Source organism: Rattus norvegicus, chromosome 1 (genome assembly GCF_021556685.1).
Source record: "Rattus norvegicus strain SHRSP/BbbUtx chromosome 1, alternate assembly SHRSP_T2T, whole genome shotgun sequence".
Lineage (NCBI taxonomy): Eukaryota > Metazoa > Chordata > Mammalia > Rodentia > Muridae > Rattus > Rattus norvegicus.
This window is the reverse complement of record NC_141534.1, coordinates 30,733,487-30,746,297: the sequence shown is the minus strand read 5'-3', so window position 1 is coordinate 30,746,297 and position 12,811 is coordinate 30,733,487. Positions and strand designations below refer to the sequence as shown.

At 51.5% G+C, this 12,811-nt stretch overlaps 1 protein-coding gene across 2 annotated transcripts in view; it reads left to right on the top strand.

Annotated features, from left to right (window-relative positions):
• Slc12a7 (solute carrier family 12 member 7) overlaps window positions 1-11,503 on the top strand; it is an 81,550-nt gene extending 70,047 nt beyond the window's left edge. For both annotated transcript variants that reach the window (XM_087552656.1, NM_001013144.2), the window contains exons 21-24: window positions 2,319-2,426; window positions 4,670-4,848; window positions 8,400-8,533; window positions 9,709-11,503. In XM_087552656.1, coding sequence (XP_087408782.1) covers window positions 2,319-2,426; window positions 4,670-4,848; window positions 8,400-8,533; window positions 9,709-9,800 — 513 coding nt within the window. In that variant the 3' untranslated portion in view covers window positions 9,801-11,503. The remainder of the gene's footprint in view (window positions 1-2,318; window positions 2,427-4,669; window positions 4,849-8,399; window positions 8,534-9,708) is intronic.
• The last annotated feature ends 1,308 nt before the right edge of the window (window positions 11,504-12,811 follow it).

Here is a 12,811-nt window from a genome sequence, read left to right as displayed (position 1 = left end):
CGGATCATCATGCTGTACTCGTGGACTCACAGAGATAGTACATCCTGATGCGTTCCTTAGTGGATGGACGGATGGACAGACAGACAGGCAAATGGACCTGGATGTCATGCTACACTTCTGGAATCACAGAGACAGTACATCATGATGCATTCCCTAGTGAATGGATGAATGAACAGACAGACAGACAGGCAAATGGGCCTGGATGTCATGCTACACTTGTGGAACCACAGAGATAGTACATTCTGACCTGTTCCTTTAGTGGATGGACAGACAGACAGACAGGCAGACAGACGACTGAGTGTACTGGACTGGGTGTCGTGCTACACTTGTGGAACCTCAGAGATAGTACATCCTGACGTGTTCCTTAGGGTGACACTTGTATTGTCTCACTGTCCCCATCCTTTGTCTGAGCATGTCTCAGTTGACAGCAGCTCTGGAGGAGAAGGCCTGTGGGGTGTAGTCTCTGGGGGTGAGGTTTGCCCAGAGGTCTGGAGCCTGGGGCTCTTTTTTTGCCCTTGACTCCATAGTTCCTCAGCTAGAAATTATCTCCCGTCTGTGGGTATATAGGGCCACGAGTGGAGCTGCTGGGCTAATAGGTAAAGTGACTGTGGCTTACAGTACATGTAGTTTACCATGTCTGAATGACTAAGGAGTGAGGTTAATCCTGAGGTGCCCACTCCAGCTGTCTCTGAGGACTCAAGATTGTCCCTACGGACTGAGCAGCCCCATGTGGATTAACTGTGTCCTTCGCTCCTTACTGCCTTCTGCTTCCTCTGAATGCCAGTTCTCACTTGTGTGGTGAACATGACTTATTCCTCATCACCTGATCTTGGATGACACCCAGTACATGATCACCCTGCATGGTCTGTGCGTGGCTGTGCAGCTCAGTCCCTGGAGTAGAACTGGCAGGGAGTCACATTTGGTAAAAATAGTCCCAGAGAGGCCGGCTTTTCTACAGTCTCACAGAGAGATTATGTTTGAAGGGTGTACCAGAAGGGCCCATTTCTTTCCCACGGCCATGCGGAGTGCCACATTAGGTAAAGGGAACTCTCATTACCCTCCATGGTCTCATGGAGGAATCCCAGCTCTGGGGCTGCAGAAGCACTTCTTAGCTGGGGCTTGCACACTGCTTGTCTCTGCCTGTGTCTCTTTAATGATGGATGAGGTCTGGCTTCTCTCTGCATTATTGACGACCTCTTGCATTCTTTGGTCAGCTCCCAGGGAACCTTATTTTCTCTCTATAGGAGCTTTGTGTGAGTCTTTGAGACTTGGAGACCTCTGTGAGAGTTTTGGGTAAGGGCAGGTTGGGTTTCACTGCGCTTTGTGCTCTGGGTGTGCTGGTCAGAAATGCATGTCCACATTTGGACATTTCCCAGCCATCTGGAGTTATAGACTTGCTCTCTGTGGCTTCTGTTTGTAATCTCCTCTGTAGGTGGCACTCTAGGTCTGTCTGCATTATTAGTAGTCAGAAATTACCTTTTTGACTAAGTAACAGAAGCTGGCCAGAAAGGAACCCTGGGGGGAGACGAGGTCTTATGACGTGGTCCAGGCTAGGCATGGAGCCCAGCAGTCCACTGGCCTGGACCAGTGTCTGTAATGTCCAGTGTGTGGTCCGCCTAAGCCCTCAGCTTCAGTCTTGCCCCAGGGGGGTGGCTTTTAGAGCTAACCTCCCTATGAGTTCCCACTAGAATACAGACTTTGTCCCTACCCTGGGGAAATGGTCTACTGACAAGGGGCTACCCAGAGTGTAAGGAGTTAGGTGTTTGGGTATAACAGGCAGGGCTATGCTGAGTGCCAGCAGTCGGGATCATTAGATCACTAGTGCTTAAATGCTGCTGTCCTCGGTTCAGTATCGTCCCCTATGGATTTAATAACTGTGAAGAGTGAGTTGCTCTGAGACAGGAAATGACACTAGTTATTTAGGAGTATGTATCCCTCGAGACCACAGCTCCTACAGACAAGCCAGGACTGTCCGGTCCAGAACCCTGAACAGCTCTGTGCTTAGTCAGTGTGAAATACAGCAGCAGCCTTGACCGTGGCAAGGCTACGGAGTCCCCAGAAGGAACGTAGCTAGGCTCTTGTGTTTGTCCACCTGTTTTTGCAGACTACACATTTGCATTCATTGTCACACATTCTCGCGCCCTGCCCGGCTGCTCTAGGGCAGAGCCCTGACGATCCAGGGACAGACATCTAGGCCTGGAGTACATAGCCACTGCTTGCTCAAGTTCACTTGACAATGGGGGTTGGGTAGGTGGTGGTTGACAGTGACACCATGTTTTGTATACATTGTTTACTTCTGTGGCTTGATGCTTTTTTAGGTTGAAAATGACATTTCTGCATTCACCTATGAGAAGACGCTAATGATGGAGCAGAGGTCACAGATGCTGAAACAGATGCAGTTGTCAAAGAATGAGCGGGAGAGAGAGGTGTGTGCACTGGGGAGAAAGTAGGTAGGGTCAGTGCCATCTGACCCCAAACATGGAGTCTGTGTTGATGGGGGCACAGAGCAACCTCGAAACAAATGGCTCTGGATTCACACAGTTCCTGTGGCACTTGACTTTGTTAATGGAGAGCGAGCATGGCCACCTGTACCCATTGGTACAGTGCGACTCTGAGGGCTGGCATCTGTGCGGTCGTGTCATACCTAGGAAAGACACAGACGGTGGATAACGTGACGTCTGCCTTTCTTTGGGACTGTGCCCGTAGATCTTTTGTTGTACAGACTCTAGGCTCACTGGGCAGAAGGAATGATTCTCTCTGGACTCAGTGACACCACACTGTGGTCACAGAGGCACGGGACCCCTGCCTCCCACCACCTTGTAACCTGGTTCATGATGATTGGCCATGGTCAGCGCCTGCCACATAACTAAGGGAGAGTCAGAGCAGTGATTGCTCTGGGCTTCTAGGTGACTTGGGGGCATAGAAGACAGGAGAGCTGGGATCCAGGTAGGATGCCCTCCATGCTGTGCACAGAGACCATAACATGGATGCCGGGCAGCTGGCTCTAACGTCAGGAAAGACTCAACGGTTTTGTTCTCTCACTGTCCCTGTGGGCTGCAGGGAGTCCTAGTGTCAGCCAGTCTGTTCCAGCCTTGTCCAGGACAAAGAACCTGTACTAGATTGAGCGGCATCTTTAACCTGGAGACTTACTAAACTCAGATAAAGAAGGGTTTGGGGTAGGGGGATGACATTCAAGAGCCTGACCTCAAGCTTCAGCAGAGACGGGCTTCCATATGGCACAGAGGCCACTTGTCCCGTATGGGCTGGTCAGCAGGGTGGTGGGGACCTCCGGTTGCACTGCTAGACTATACTGGATCTATTATGGTAGGTAGCTAACAGGCTAGTCTTCCCTGTGGAAGTTATGGAAAAGTTAAGGCCATGTTGGAGGTAAGGACACTAAGGGACCATGAAGTTCATATATAGCTGAGTTGACCCATGTACTATCTGAGGAGGTCAAGGCTGAGCCTTACCTCATAGGCCTTCCAGTGTCCATCCTGGAGGCCCCTGCTAACCCCTGCTGTATAGACAGAACTGACTGGTTATTGAGTAACATTCCCTGAAGCACTCCCTGGCTGGGGCTCTGCACGTGAGCAGGCAGTAAGTCCTTACCCACATAGGCTGAGGCCGTGAGGCCGTGGCAGGTCCTCGCCCAGCCAGACTCAGTTGTCTGGATCCCACAGAGGGCACGTGCCCTTGTGTGCCCTCATCGTTCAGTGACTCATATTGTCAAACATGAAGAAGGCATGTGGCTCCCTCTTCCTGTCAGCTCCCCTCAGGACACCGATTTGTCGTGTGGGGACATTAGTGAGACTAGTTATGAGGGGCTTGCTTCCAAGTGGGGGCTTCCGTGTCCTCAGCTGCATGCTGTCCCACTTAGCCTTCCTGTGGGTGGACGTGCTTACTGGAGCAAGACCTCCTAGGGTCTTTGGTTCTCACTGGAGCTCCAGAGTTCCTTCTCTCTGAGCTTTAGCTGTGGCTCTGTGAGACAGGTACCGTATTCCATTTTATGCCCGGCCGTTGACAGCCCAGATCCAGAGGACCAGTGGTGACTCTTCTAGCCTGCTCAGATCTTTGATCCTTCACCTAGGGGACAGGTTGGTCTCAGATCTTTAAACTTCCCTTTGCTCCCTCAGTGCCTGAGCCACTGGAGGGAGCTATATAGGCAGGTGCCCCCTGAGTTCAACCTCCCGGGGCTACCAGGTACCACCCATTTATGACCCTTTAAAGCCCCCGTGAGCCTGGCAGCCAGAGGGGTTGTTGAGCTAGCCCTTCCCTGAGATGGAAGCTGCCACAGAGGTGCACCAAAGTATGTCCTGGTTAGGGTTGATGTCTGAGAGGTCAGGGGCTGGCTACATCAAGTAAGGAGACTGGCACCAGTGTTCCAATAGCTCAGCAGAGTTCTGGGTCCACTTTTCTTTTCTTTCAAGGCAGAAAAGTGAGGTAGGAAGATGCAGCAGTGTGAACTCCCATCTGGTGGTACAAGAAATAGGGAGATCCTTGTGGGGTGGGGACAGTGCCAGCACCCTTTGTGGAGTTCTTGAGGGGTTCTAGTCAGTTGCACATGAATCCTCTGGGTTCATTCTGCAGCCTGCTTGCCTCACTGGGCCCGTTCTGGGGAAGCCGGATTTCAGGAGCCACTCTCCATTCTGACCTGCTCTTCCCTCACCAGGCCCAGCTGATTCACGACAGGAACACTGCATCCCACACCGTAGCAACGGCTAGAACTGAAGCCCCACCAACACCTGACAAAGTGCAGATGACATGGACGAAAGAGAAACTCATTGCAGAGAAACACAGGAACAAGGACACCGGCACATCAGGCTTCAAAGACCTTTTCAGCCTAAAGCCGTGAGTGTCTATTTGGCCTGGGCCAATGCACAATGGGGATAGACTTCCAGCCCCTTCCCCCCGTGTGCCCCAAGGAGTTTTGGAGGGCAGCGCACTGGGCCATAGGGACTGGGACCAGACCAAGGCTATGTTGTCAGTGCCAGTGAGCCAGGTCCCGAGAGGACTGGGCTATGAGACGACTTCCCAGACCCCACCCCTACCCTCAGAGTCTAGGCTGTTGTCATAGACCTCTGGGGTCCTGTCATTTTGGCTGACTTGAGAATCCCAAGACTGTGAGGTCCTTGTGGCTGTCACAGAGCTGTGGGGATGCCATCATGACTGATTTGGTTAAGACTTAATTGTCGGGGTTGGGGATTTAGCTCAGTGATAGAGCGCTTGCCTAGCAAGCGCAAGACCCTGGGTTCGGCCCCCAGCTCCGAAAAAAAGAAAAAAAAAGACTTAATTGTCACAGCCAAAAAGAGGGCCAGAGCCCCCTTTGACTAGGTCTTTATGGCAGGGTTATTCTAAAGCTCTAAGTTCCTAGGGAGAGAAAGAAGGTTGTAGGGTTCTGTGGAGTGGGGAAATCTGTTGAAGGGCCAAGGCCAGCCATTTTACCACTTAGCATGGCCGCCATCAGTATTTGAGTTGGTTGAATCGTGTGGAATCCTCTGCTGGAGTAACCTGCTCTTTGTGTTCTCTTCCATGTAGAGAGTGGGGAAACCTGTAAGTGCACTTTCGATTTTTAGACCGCCGTAGACTGAGCTGTCTTGCATGCCTGTGTGTGTACAGCCCTTGTGTGTGTAGAGCATCCCGCTGACCTCACTGCCTCCACTCAGAGTGGCTCAGGGCACACACCCAGATGTCCTTCTCTAAGTGACATCAAAGGCAGAGTGGGAGAGCTGATTCTGAGCTGCTCTGAGACGGGGCAGGTGTGTGTTTCCCGCATCAATGAACGAGTTCACCCACACCCCTCCAGGTCTACTCAGTTGATAGAAAATTGCTTCCTTGGCTCTCCATCTATCCAGGAGGCCGCCATCTTTCCTCTCCAGTGAGAAGGGGTAGTGGATCAATTCTGTATAGTCAGAGTACCCGTGTGTGAGCTCTGGGCCAGGCGTCATAGGCAGGGATGCAGTCTGAGGGTCTACCCACAAGCCCATGGTCAGGAATATTTTGGGAGAACATATGCTGAGGTTTCCTGGAGATGCTCTTTGGTCCTTTCTTCTGTGTCGTCCCTGTCCTGTCTCCCTCCAGTCATTCTGTGCCATTGTCCCTAACATGTAATGTGCAAGGTACTGGTTAGGTAGTTACGTGACTATAGCTGAATGACTCAGACATCGAGGGAACCTTGAGAAGCATGGACAACTGAGAAGCTGAGAGCACCCCACTCAGTCTTCCTGCTGTCTGCAAATCTAAAGCCCCACCCACCCACCATGGTTTATTAAAACACATAATCAGGAAGGCATAGTAACAGGGTTTGACCCCACACTGCTTGTGCCCATGTACCTATATACATGTGCCTGTATATAACATACAGATTCCCTGACATACACCTAGGGACTATCGGTGGGATACTTATCTGTCAGGACCCAAGCTTAGCCAGGGTCAGGAAGAAGATCTAGCGTTCAGGTGTATTTCATGGTTCGTCTAGCAAGAGATGTGTTTCCTTTCAGTTTCCCTAGAACATATATGGCTGTGGATGTATGTTGGTTAGAGTGCATGTGTGTATCAGTTAGAAAACATGTAAAGTGGCTAGAACATGTGTGCACCAGGTAAAGCTCATGCATGCGTTATCAGATGAGCATGTGTGCCAGTTTGAGGACATTTGTGTTGTGTACCTACCTGCATGTGTGAGTTGGAATGCACCTGGTAGCATTTGTAGACATTTAAGTGCATGTATTTTCTACTTTTGGATGGTCTTGGGCAGGTCTGCTGACAGCCAGCTAAAGGACATGTGACTTCACTTCCTGCTTCCTAGACTCTGTAGACTTACACTCCCAGGTGTGGACACTGTCTAGAAAGACAAGACATTTTACTGATTAGCTCTGCTGGCTTACTGGGAACAGAGGTGGGATTGAGGTAGCTTTCAGAACTCAGTTTCCTTGGCCCTCTGGTGTTCTTCTAGCTGCAATAGGGCATGCCCCACAGTGGCGTGGATAACAGGCCAAACCTAGGACTCAGGTTCCACGTGGCTGCTGCGCTCTCCCAGGCTCTTCATGTCATGCAGCTTGAGAACTGCTGTTGGACCAAACATACAGTAATTGTGCCCTTTCCATGGAGTGAATTCAGGGTTCCTGTAATGAAAGGCCTGACTGGGGCCACAGAGACTCGCCTATAATTTTATCAGATTAAACTGAAGAGAGAAGATAAAGGGCCCATGACTGTTTTCTTCCCAGAGAATGGCAGTTACAAGCTGTTATATTTGGCTTAGAGTTGAGTTGATCATTGGGTGTGATTCTGGGGCATCTCAGGACCTCTCTATGACCCTCAAACGGCAGCTTCATCTGCCTGTCTCTCTCTCTGAGGAGCAGATGCCTCTTCTCAGGAGGGCTGCAATCAAGACTGTATAGGCAGATTAAAGGCTAACCAAAAATTCTGCCCTGTGTCCTGACTGAGCCCAAGGATGTCCCAGATGTCCCAGGACCGATAGAAATACAAATTCATTGGGACAGGTAGTGCTCTGTGGCAAAATTTCCCAAGGTAGTTTTCTAAACATAGGTTCTACATGTGGTTGGTCCAGTCCTCTAGAGAAGGGGATGTTTGGTGGATGAGAAGGTCAGAGGCTGACCTCTGTCTTACAGGCACCCCACTGCTTATGTGTTGTAGTGAGTATAAATAAGCCTGTGATATCCTGAAACTTATGTGGGTGTGGTCCCTGCTGCCTGGGAAAATGAAGGGTGCAGGGCCCCATTACAGCATTAGAACACGTGGCGTGAGAACTCACCTCAGTGTCTAGAAATGTGAATCTCAACCGTGCAGTGCCAGAAGCTGTTTCTTTGTCACAGCTTGACAGTGTGGGAAAGAGGGTTGCCTAAGCCCAGACCCAGTTCTCTGCTGAATCCCAGCTTCCACACAGAACCTGGCAGGACCAGGATGGCAGTGTCTTTGGCTGGTTAGAGGACATTCGCGCGCTCTCCTCTTGAGCACCTAGTTCCAACTACACTAAGTACTGTGGACTCAGTTCAACAGATTTGCTACCTGGCAGCACCAGACATGTCAGGATGCCAGGGACTCAGCAGCTGTACCAGTGCCCTAAGACACAGGCCAGTTCCCATGCCTGCCCAGACAGCTGCTGTGCCCTCATACCCTGTTTCTGCCTGTACCGATGGTTGCCTCGCAAATGCAGCTTACTGAGTGTGTTGTAGCTTACCTGCATCACTTTACGGTCCCTAGAGGCTTAGCGGTTTAGTGATGCTCCGTTCTAGTGTCTAGAGCCAGATGCTTTCTGCTGCTACGTCCCCACACCCTGTCCTCAGATCATCTGCCGAGCCTCGCCCTTCCCCTGAACAGATGGGAGGGCCAGGCAGACTACAGGCCTCAAGCCCACTGTGCCCACTTTACCACCCTTCTCCCAGGGACCAGTCCAACGTCAGAAGGATGCATACTGCTGTGAAGCTCAATGGTGTGGTTCTCAACAAGTCCCAGGATGCTCAACTCGTCCTGCTGAATATGCCAGGCCCCCCAAAAAGTCGGCAGGGCGACGAGAACTGTATCCTTTTCCAATGTTTCCTGGTGGTGGTAGTGAACAGTATCACAACTATTGACACTGTCAGGCCTGACCTTTCTTGTTCACAGAGTCTCAACTCTTGTGAGTTGGGGAAGACAGTGATGGGGGTTGGGGGGGGAAGGCAGACAGTGATGTGTGGTACAGTGAGGGCTCCACCTAGGCCCATCAATGCCAAAACATGCTTTTCTACCTCTTGTGTATCATGCATGATCCCAGGGACCTTGGGAGATCTGGGGACAGAGCTAGGCAAGTGTCATGGAGTCTGAGCAGACTGGGAGGGCTGGGGAAGTCAGGTCCTTCCTAGTGTTTGAAGGAAGGACATTGTGTTTCAGCTCCTGAGGATCAGTGATGGGCCCTTCCTTACAGTGCTGGGGCCCAAGCACAGGCCCTGGAGCATGCTAGTAAGCGTACGATAGCCCTGTCCCAGGGTGCACCTTTGATTTGCTTCATACCCGACTGCATGGTGTGTCCCTGGGTGATAAGCCTTGACCCAAAGCAGTATAAGTGGGAACACAGACTAGGTCCTCTGAATGCCCAGCGAGTGCAGCGTGATCCTAAGCCCTCCTGAGTAGAACAGTGTCTCACAGGAAGAACTGAGCCCTGGCTGTCCTGCGTGTCCTGCCATGGTCTCAGTGGCTCTCTGCCACAGGCGCAGAGCTGACATGGGAACAGTGCTGAGTCTCCCTGCCTAGATGCAATCTCCTCTGATACTCTGAGCTTAGTCTTCCCCAGTGACATAGCAAGCAGGACAGGTGGCCACAGCCTTGGCAGTTTGTGTTTTGCTAGTGTCAAGACATCTCGGGTCTTGTCCGACAGCCGCTCTGGTCCATAGAATGGCAAGTGAGAGAGATGTCTTCTTGTTTCCTGGTCAGAGACCACAGAACCACCGGGATTCCTGTGACCCCGTTACCTATCGGTTTCAAGTGGAAGGAGTTAATAACTGGAGACTCCAGGAATATCTCTGCCCTCTGGAGGTGGCAGCTTTCTTCCTGTTCTTTCATGGTACCAGCCTGTCATTTCCTCGGTTTGGAGGTCGCTAGCCTCTTGGCATCTTCCCATCTGTCATGGGCTTTGGTTTCTCAGGCTGAGTCTGTAATAGGAACTGCGGTCCTCGATATGGCCAGTTAAGATTGGTATGGCCTTAACTATCAACCCAGACATGGAATTTCTTGAGGTCTTGACCGAAGGGCTGAACAGGGTCCTCCTGGTCAGGGGTGGTGGCCGGGAAGTCATCACCATCTACTCCTAACACCTGAAGCCTGGACACACATGGATGGGGTCAGGACTTCGCGAGCTGCCTGTGACCAGGCTGGGGCTCACCAGGTGCTGCTGACTGATGGCCTACCCTAGCACCTGTTGCCTGGCCAACCAAGATGTTGCAGTGATCCTGGTCACCCTGACACACATGGCTTCCCACAGACATAATACTCCGTAGGCTTCCTCCAAGCAGAGGATGCTACATGGGGAGTATCTAGAGCTGTTCTGACAGGAATGGCTCCTTAACATTGTCGTGGGCAACGGTAGGTATACCCAGGGGATCTGGGGCAGCTCTGGCGCCTCTGTACCTTTCACGAACCTGACAGATGAACCAGAACACGTGAACAAGCACACAGTTCCTTGGGGCTAGAATGTCACTGAGCGGTTCTCCATTGGCTTCTGCCTTCTTCGTTCCTTGGAGCATCCCTGATGTGCTTTCTGTACAGTAGGCACACTGAGGACTGTTCACCCTCACGCACACCTCACCTCCTTATTTCCTCCCCGCTCTCCTCAGACACGGCTCAGGGTACCACTGGAAAGTGACATAGTGTTTACAGGATAGGAGTGGGTCACCATTAGAGCCGGTGGTGCCTGCCAGCTCTGTTCCCATCTGAGTTGATGCCCTAGGAGCTCCTGCAGAGAGAACCTTTGTTCTGCAGGGCTCTCTGCAGTGAGCCCGCGTTCTCTTCTCACGGGAACTCAGTCACTTTACTTCATAAGCACTGAGCTGGGACCTCAAGCGGGTGACTACCGGGAGCCACAGTGTGACAAACAGCAGGAACACTGAGAACTCTGCACATAGTCCATGATGACAGCAAGGCACCTTCCAGAGTGTGAACCATGCACACAGCTTCACATATGACATGCCGTCCCATCCCTCACCCTCCTGGAGAGAACAGCCAGGCCCAGCCCAGTACCCTCGGCATCGGCAGCCACAGCCCTGGGTCTTTCTGGCTGAGTCTCTTGTCTCCTGCTGTGGAGCCTTGCTCAGCCGGGGCCATGGGCGCCTCTGCACTTTCTAAGGAGCTGACAGATGATTTGCACTTTACCCTTGGGCATTCTGTTCTGTAGGTCATGGTTTGTTCACAGGCTGTGGGCAACAGCAGTGATCCGTTCCTCACATTGTGTGTGGCATATTTATTTATTTAACCCTCCCTGGGGAAGCTTGATAGAGATAGCTTCTGTGTGGATGCCCCGTGCTGCCAGGCTCTGGGCATCTCTGGCTTCCTCCGAGAGAATCAACCCCGTCCACACTCACGACGTTCTGGTTAGGGTAGAAGCCAAGTTTGCACCTGCACAGTTTCTTCAGACTTTGTTAGGCAGCCAGAGGTAGGCTTGCCAAGTAACTGCTGCCCGGTGTGTGTCCCCATCAGGGTAGTGATTTCCACACCTGCTTTTGACTCAGCACTGGACTTGGCTCAGACTCCTGAGCCCTCGATGTCTAGAGCAGAGCAGGTGGGGCGCTGCTCCCAGCTGTCAGGAATGCCTTGGGCAGGTGGCCCTTTCAGGTTCTGGGTCACTGCTTACAAGAGCTGCCTGTCAAGAGTGTCCAGCCTCCTTATCTCGCAGACTCCGTGTTCCTGGTAACTGTGGCCATTCAGATCAGTTTCATGTTTTCCTTTTTATAGGCTTTTGCCTTTGTATGACTTTGTTAGTAGAAGAGTAAAGTTCTATAAAATATAAATGTTTAAGGAACTCCGTGTGTCTTGTTTCCGTAGAGTACAGGGGTGGGGGAAGATGCACTTGCTCATTCCTTCCCAGAGCTCCTCAGAGGCCCACTTCAAGACTGACCACCAGAGGGACTGACTGCCCAGGGCACTCGGGGTCAGGGATGACCCTCCTGCATTGGAGAAGCTCTATAAAAATATTAGGGAAACTTGTGCCAGCTTGAACTGTCCTCCTTAAACTATAAACCGTTTGCTTGGATTTGCCTCTGGGACGCAACGTGAGTGAACTCCCATACTACGGGAGCAGTATCGGCTTCTCTGAGTAAGTCTCCCAGGTTTGTGCGTGCTGCCATTGGTAACTGCCATCTCAGTAGGGCCATTATAGTGACGCAACTCAGGATTTGCCCAGGATGGGAGCCCCAGAACCACCACAGTGAGGCTATAGTCTAGAAAACGGGGACCAGGAAGGAGGTGTTGAATCACTGGAATGCGGAACTGTGCAGCCATGGCATTGGAGTCCCCACAATTGTTAATAAGTAGGGTTATCTTGGTGACCCAGGACATATCCTCATAAACCTCCTCCCTGGTATTCATCATGGGGTCTTCTATACTCAGACATTCTGCAGTAGAGAAGCGTTTGATTACAGAAACAGCAGCATGCACAAACCTGGAAGACTTACTCAGAGAAGCCGACGCTGCTCCCACAGTATGGGAGTTCACGCATGTTGTGTCACAGAAGAAGCAAATCCAAGGAGAGTGCTTATCATTCAAGGAAGGAGGACAGTTCAGGAAAGACTGCCAAGTGAACACTGAGCTGCTTTTGGGACGATGTTCTGATGGAGAAGCTTGACCTGCCAATGACTGTCGTGTGGAGTAGTCATACTATCCGTTGTGAGCCTTGAATACCGTGGACACAGCAAGGACTCGGAATAGCTGTGTGTTGGCTATGAGGATGAACTGGGAGAAAAGCCGTCCTTTGGCCCTACTGGAGACCAGAGATCTCATGCATGGCTTGGAGCACATGGGCCTGGCATTCATGGCAGAGACTAGGAGCTCAGGAATGGGGGTGTCATAGGGAGCAGGCGGACACAGAGACAAGTGCAGACACATATCCAGGTTCTATGGCAAGTACGAAGCTTAGGCAGTGTAGCCTTTGAAGCCTGTTACACTTGCAGGTGGGATTTAGTGAATTTTGTTTGCCTTTGGGAGTAATGCCATGGTGCAGTGGCCAGAGCTATGGAACCACAGCTATCTGTCAGTGACTCTGACATCTTCTGCTTAAGGACACTAGAAACAGAAAGGGCACCACCCCAGAGTCCCTGAGGATGGACTTGGT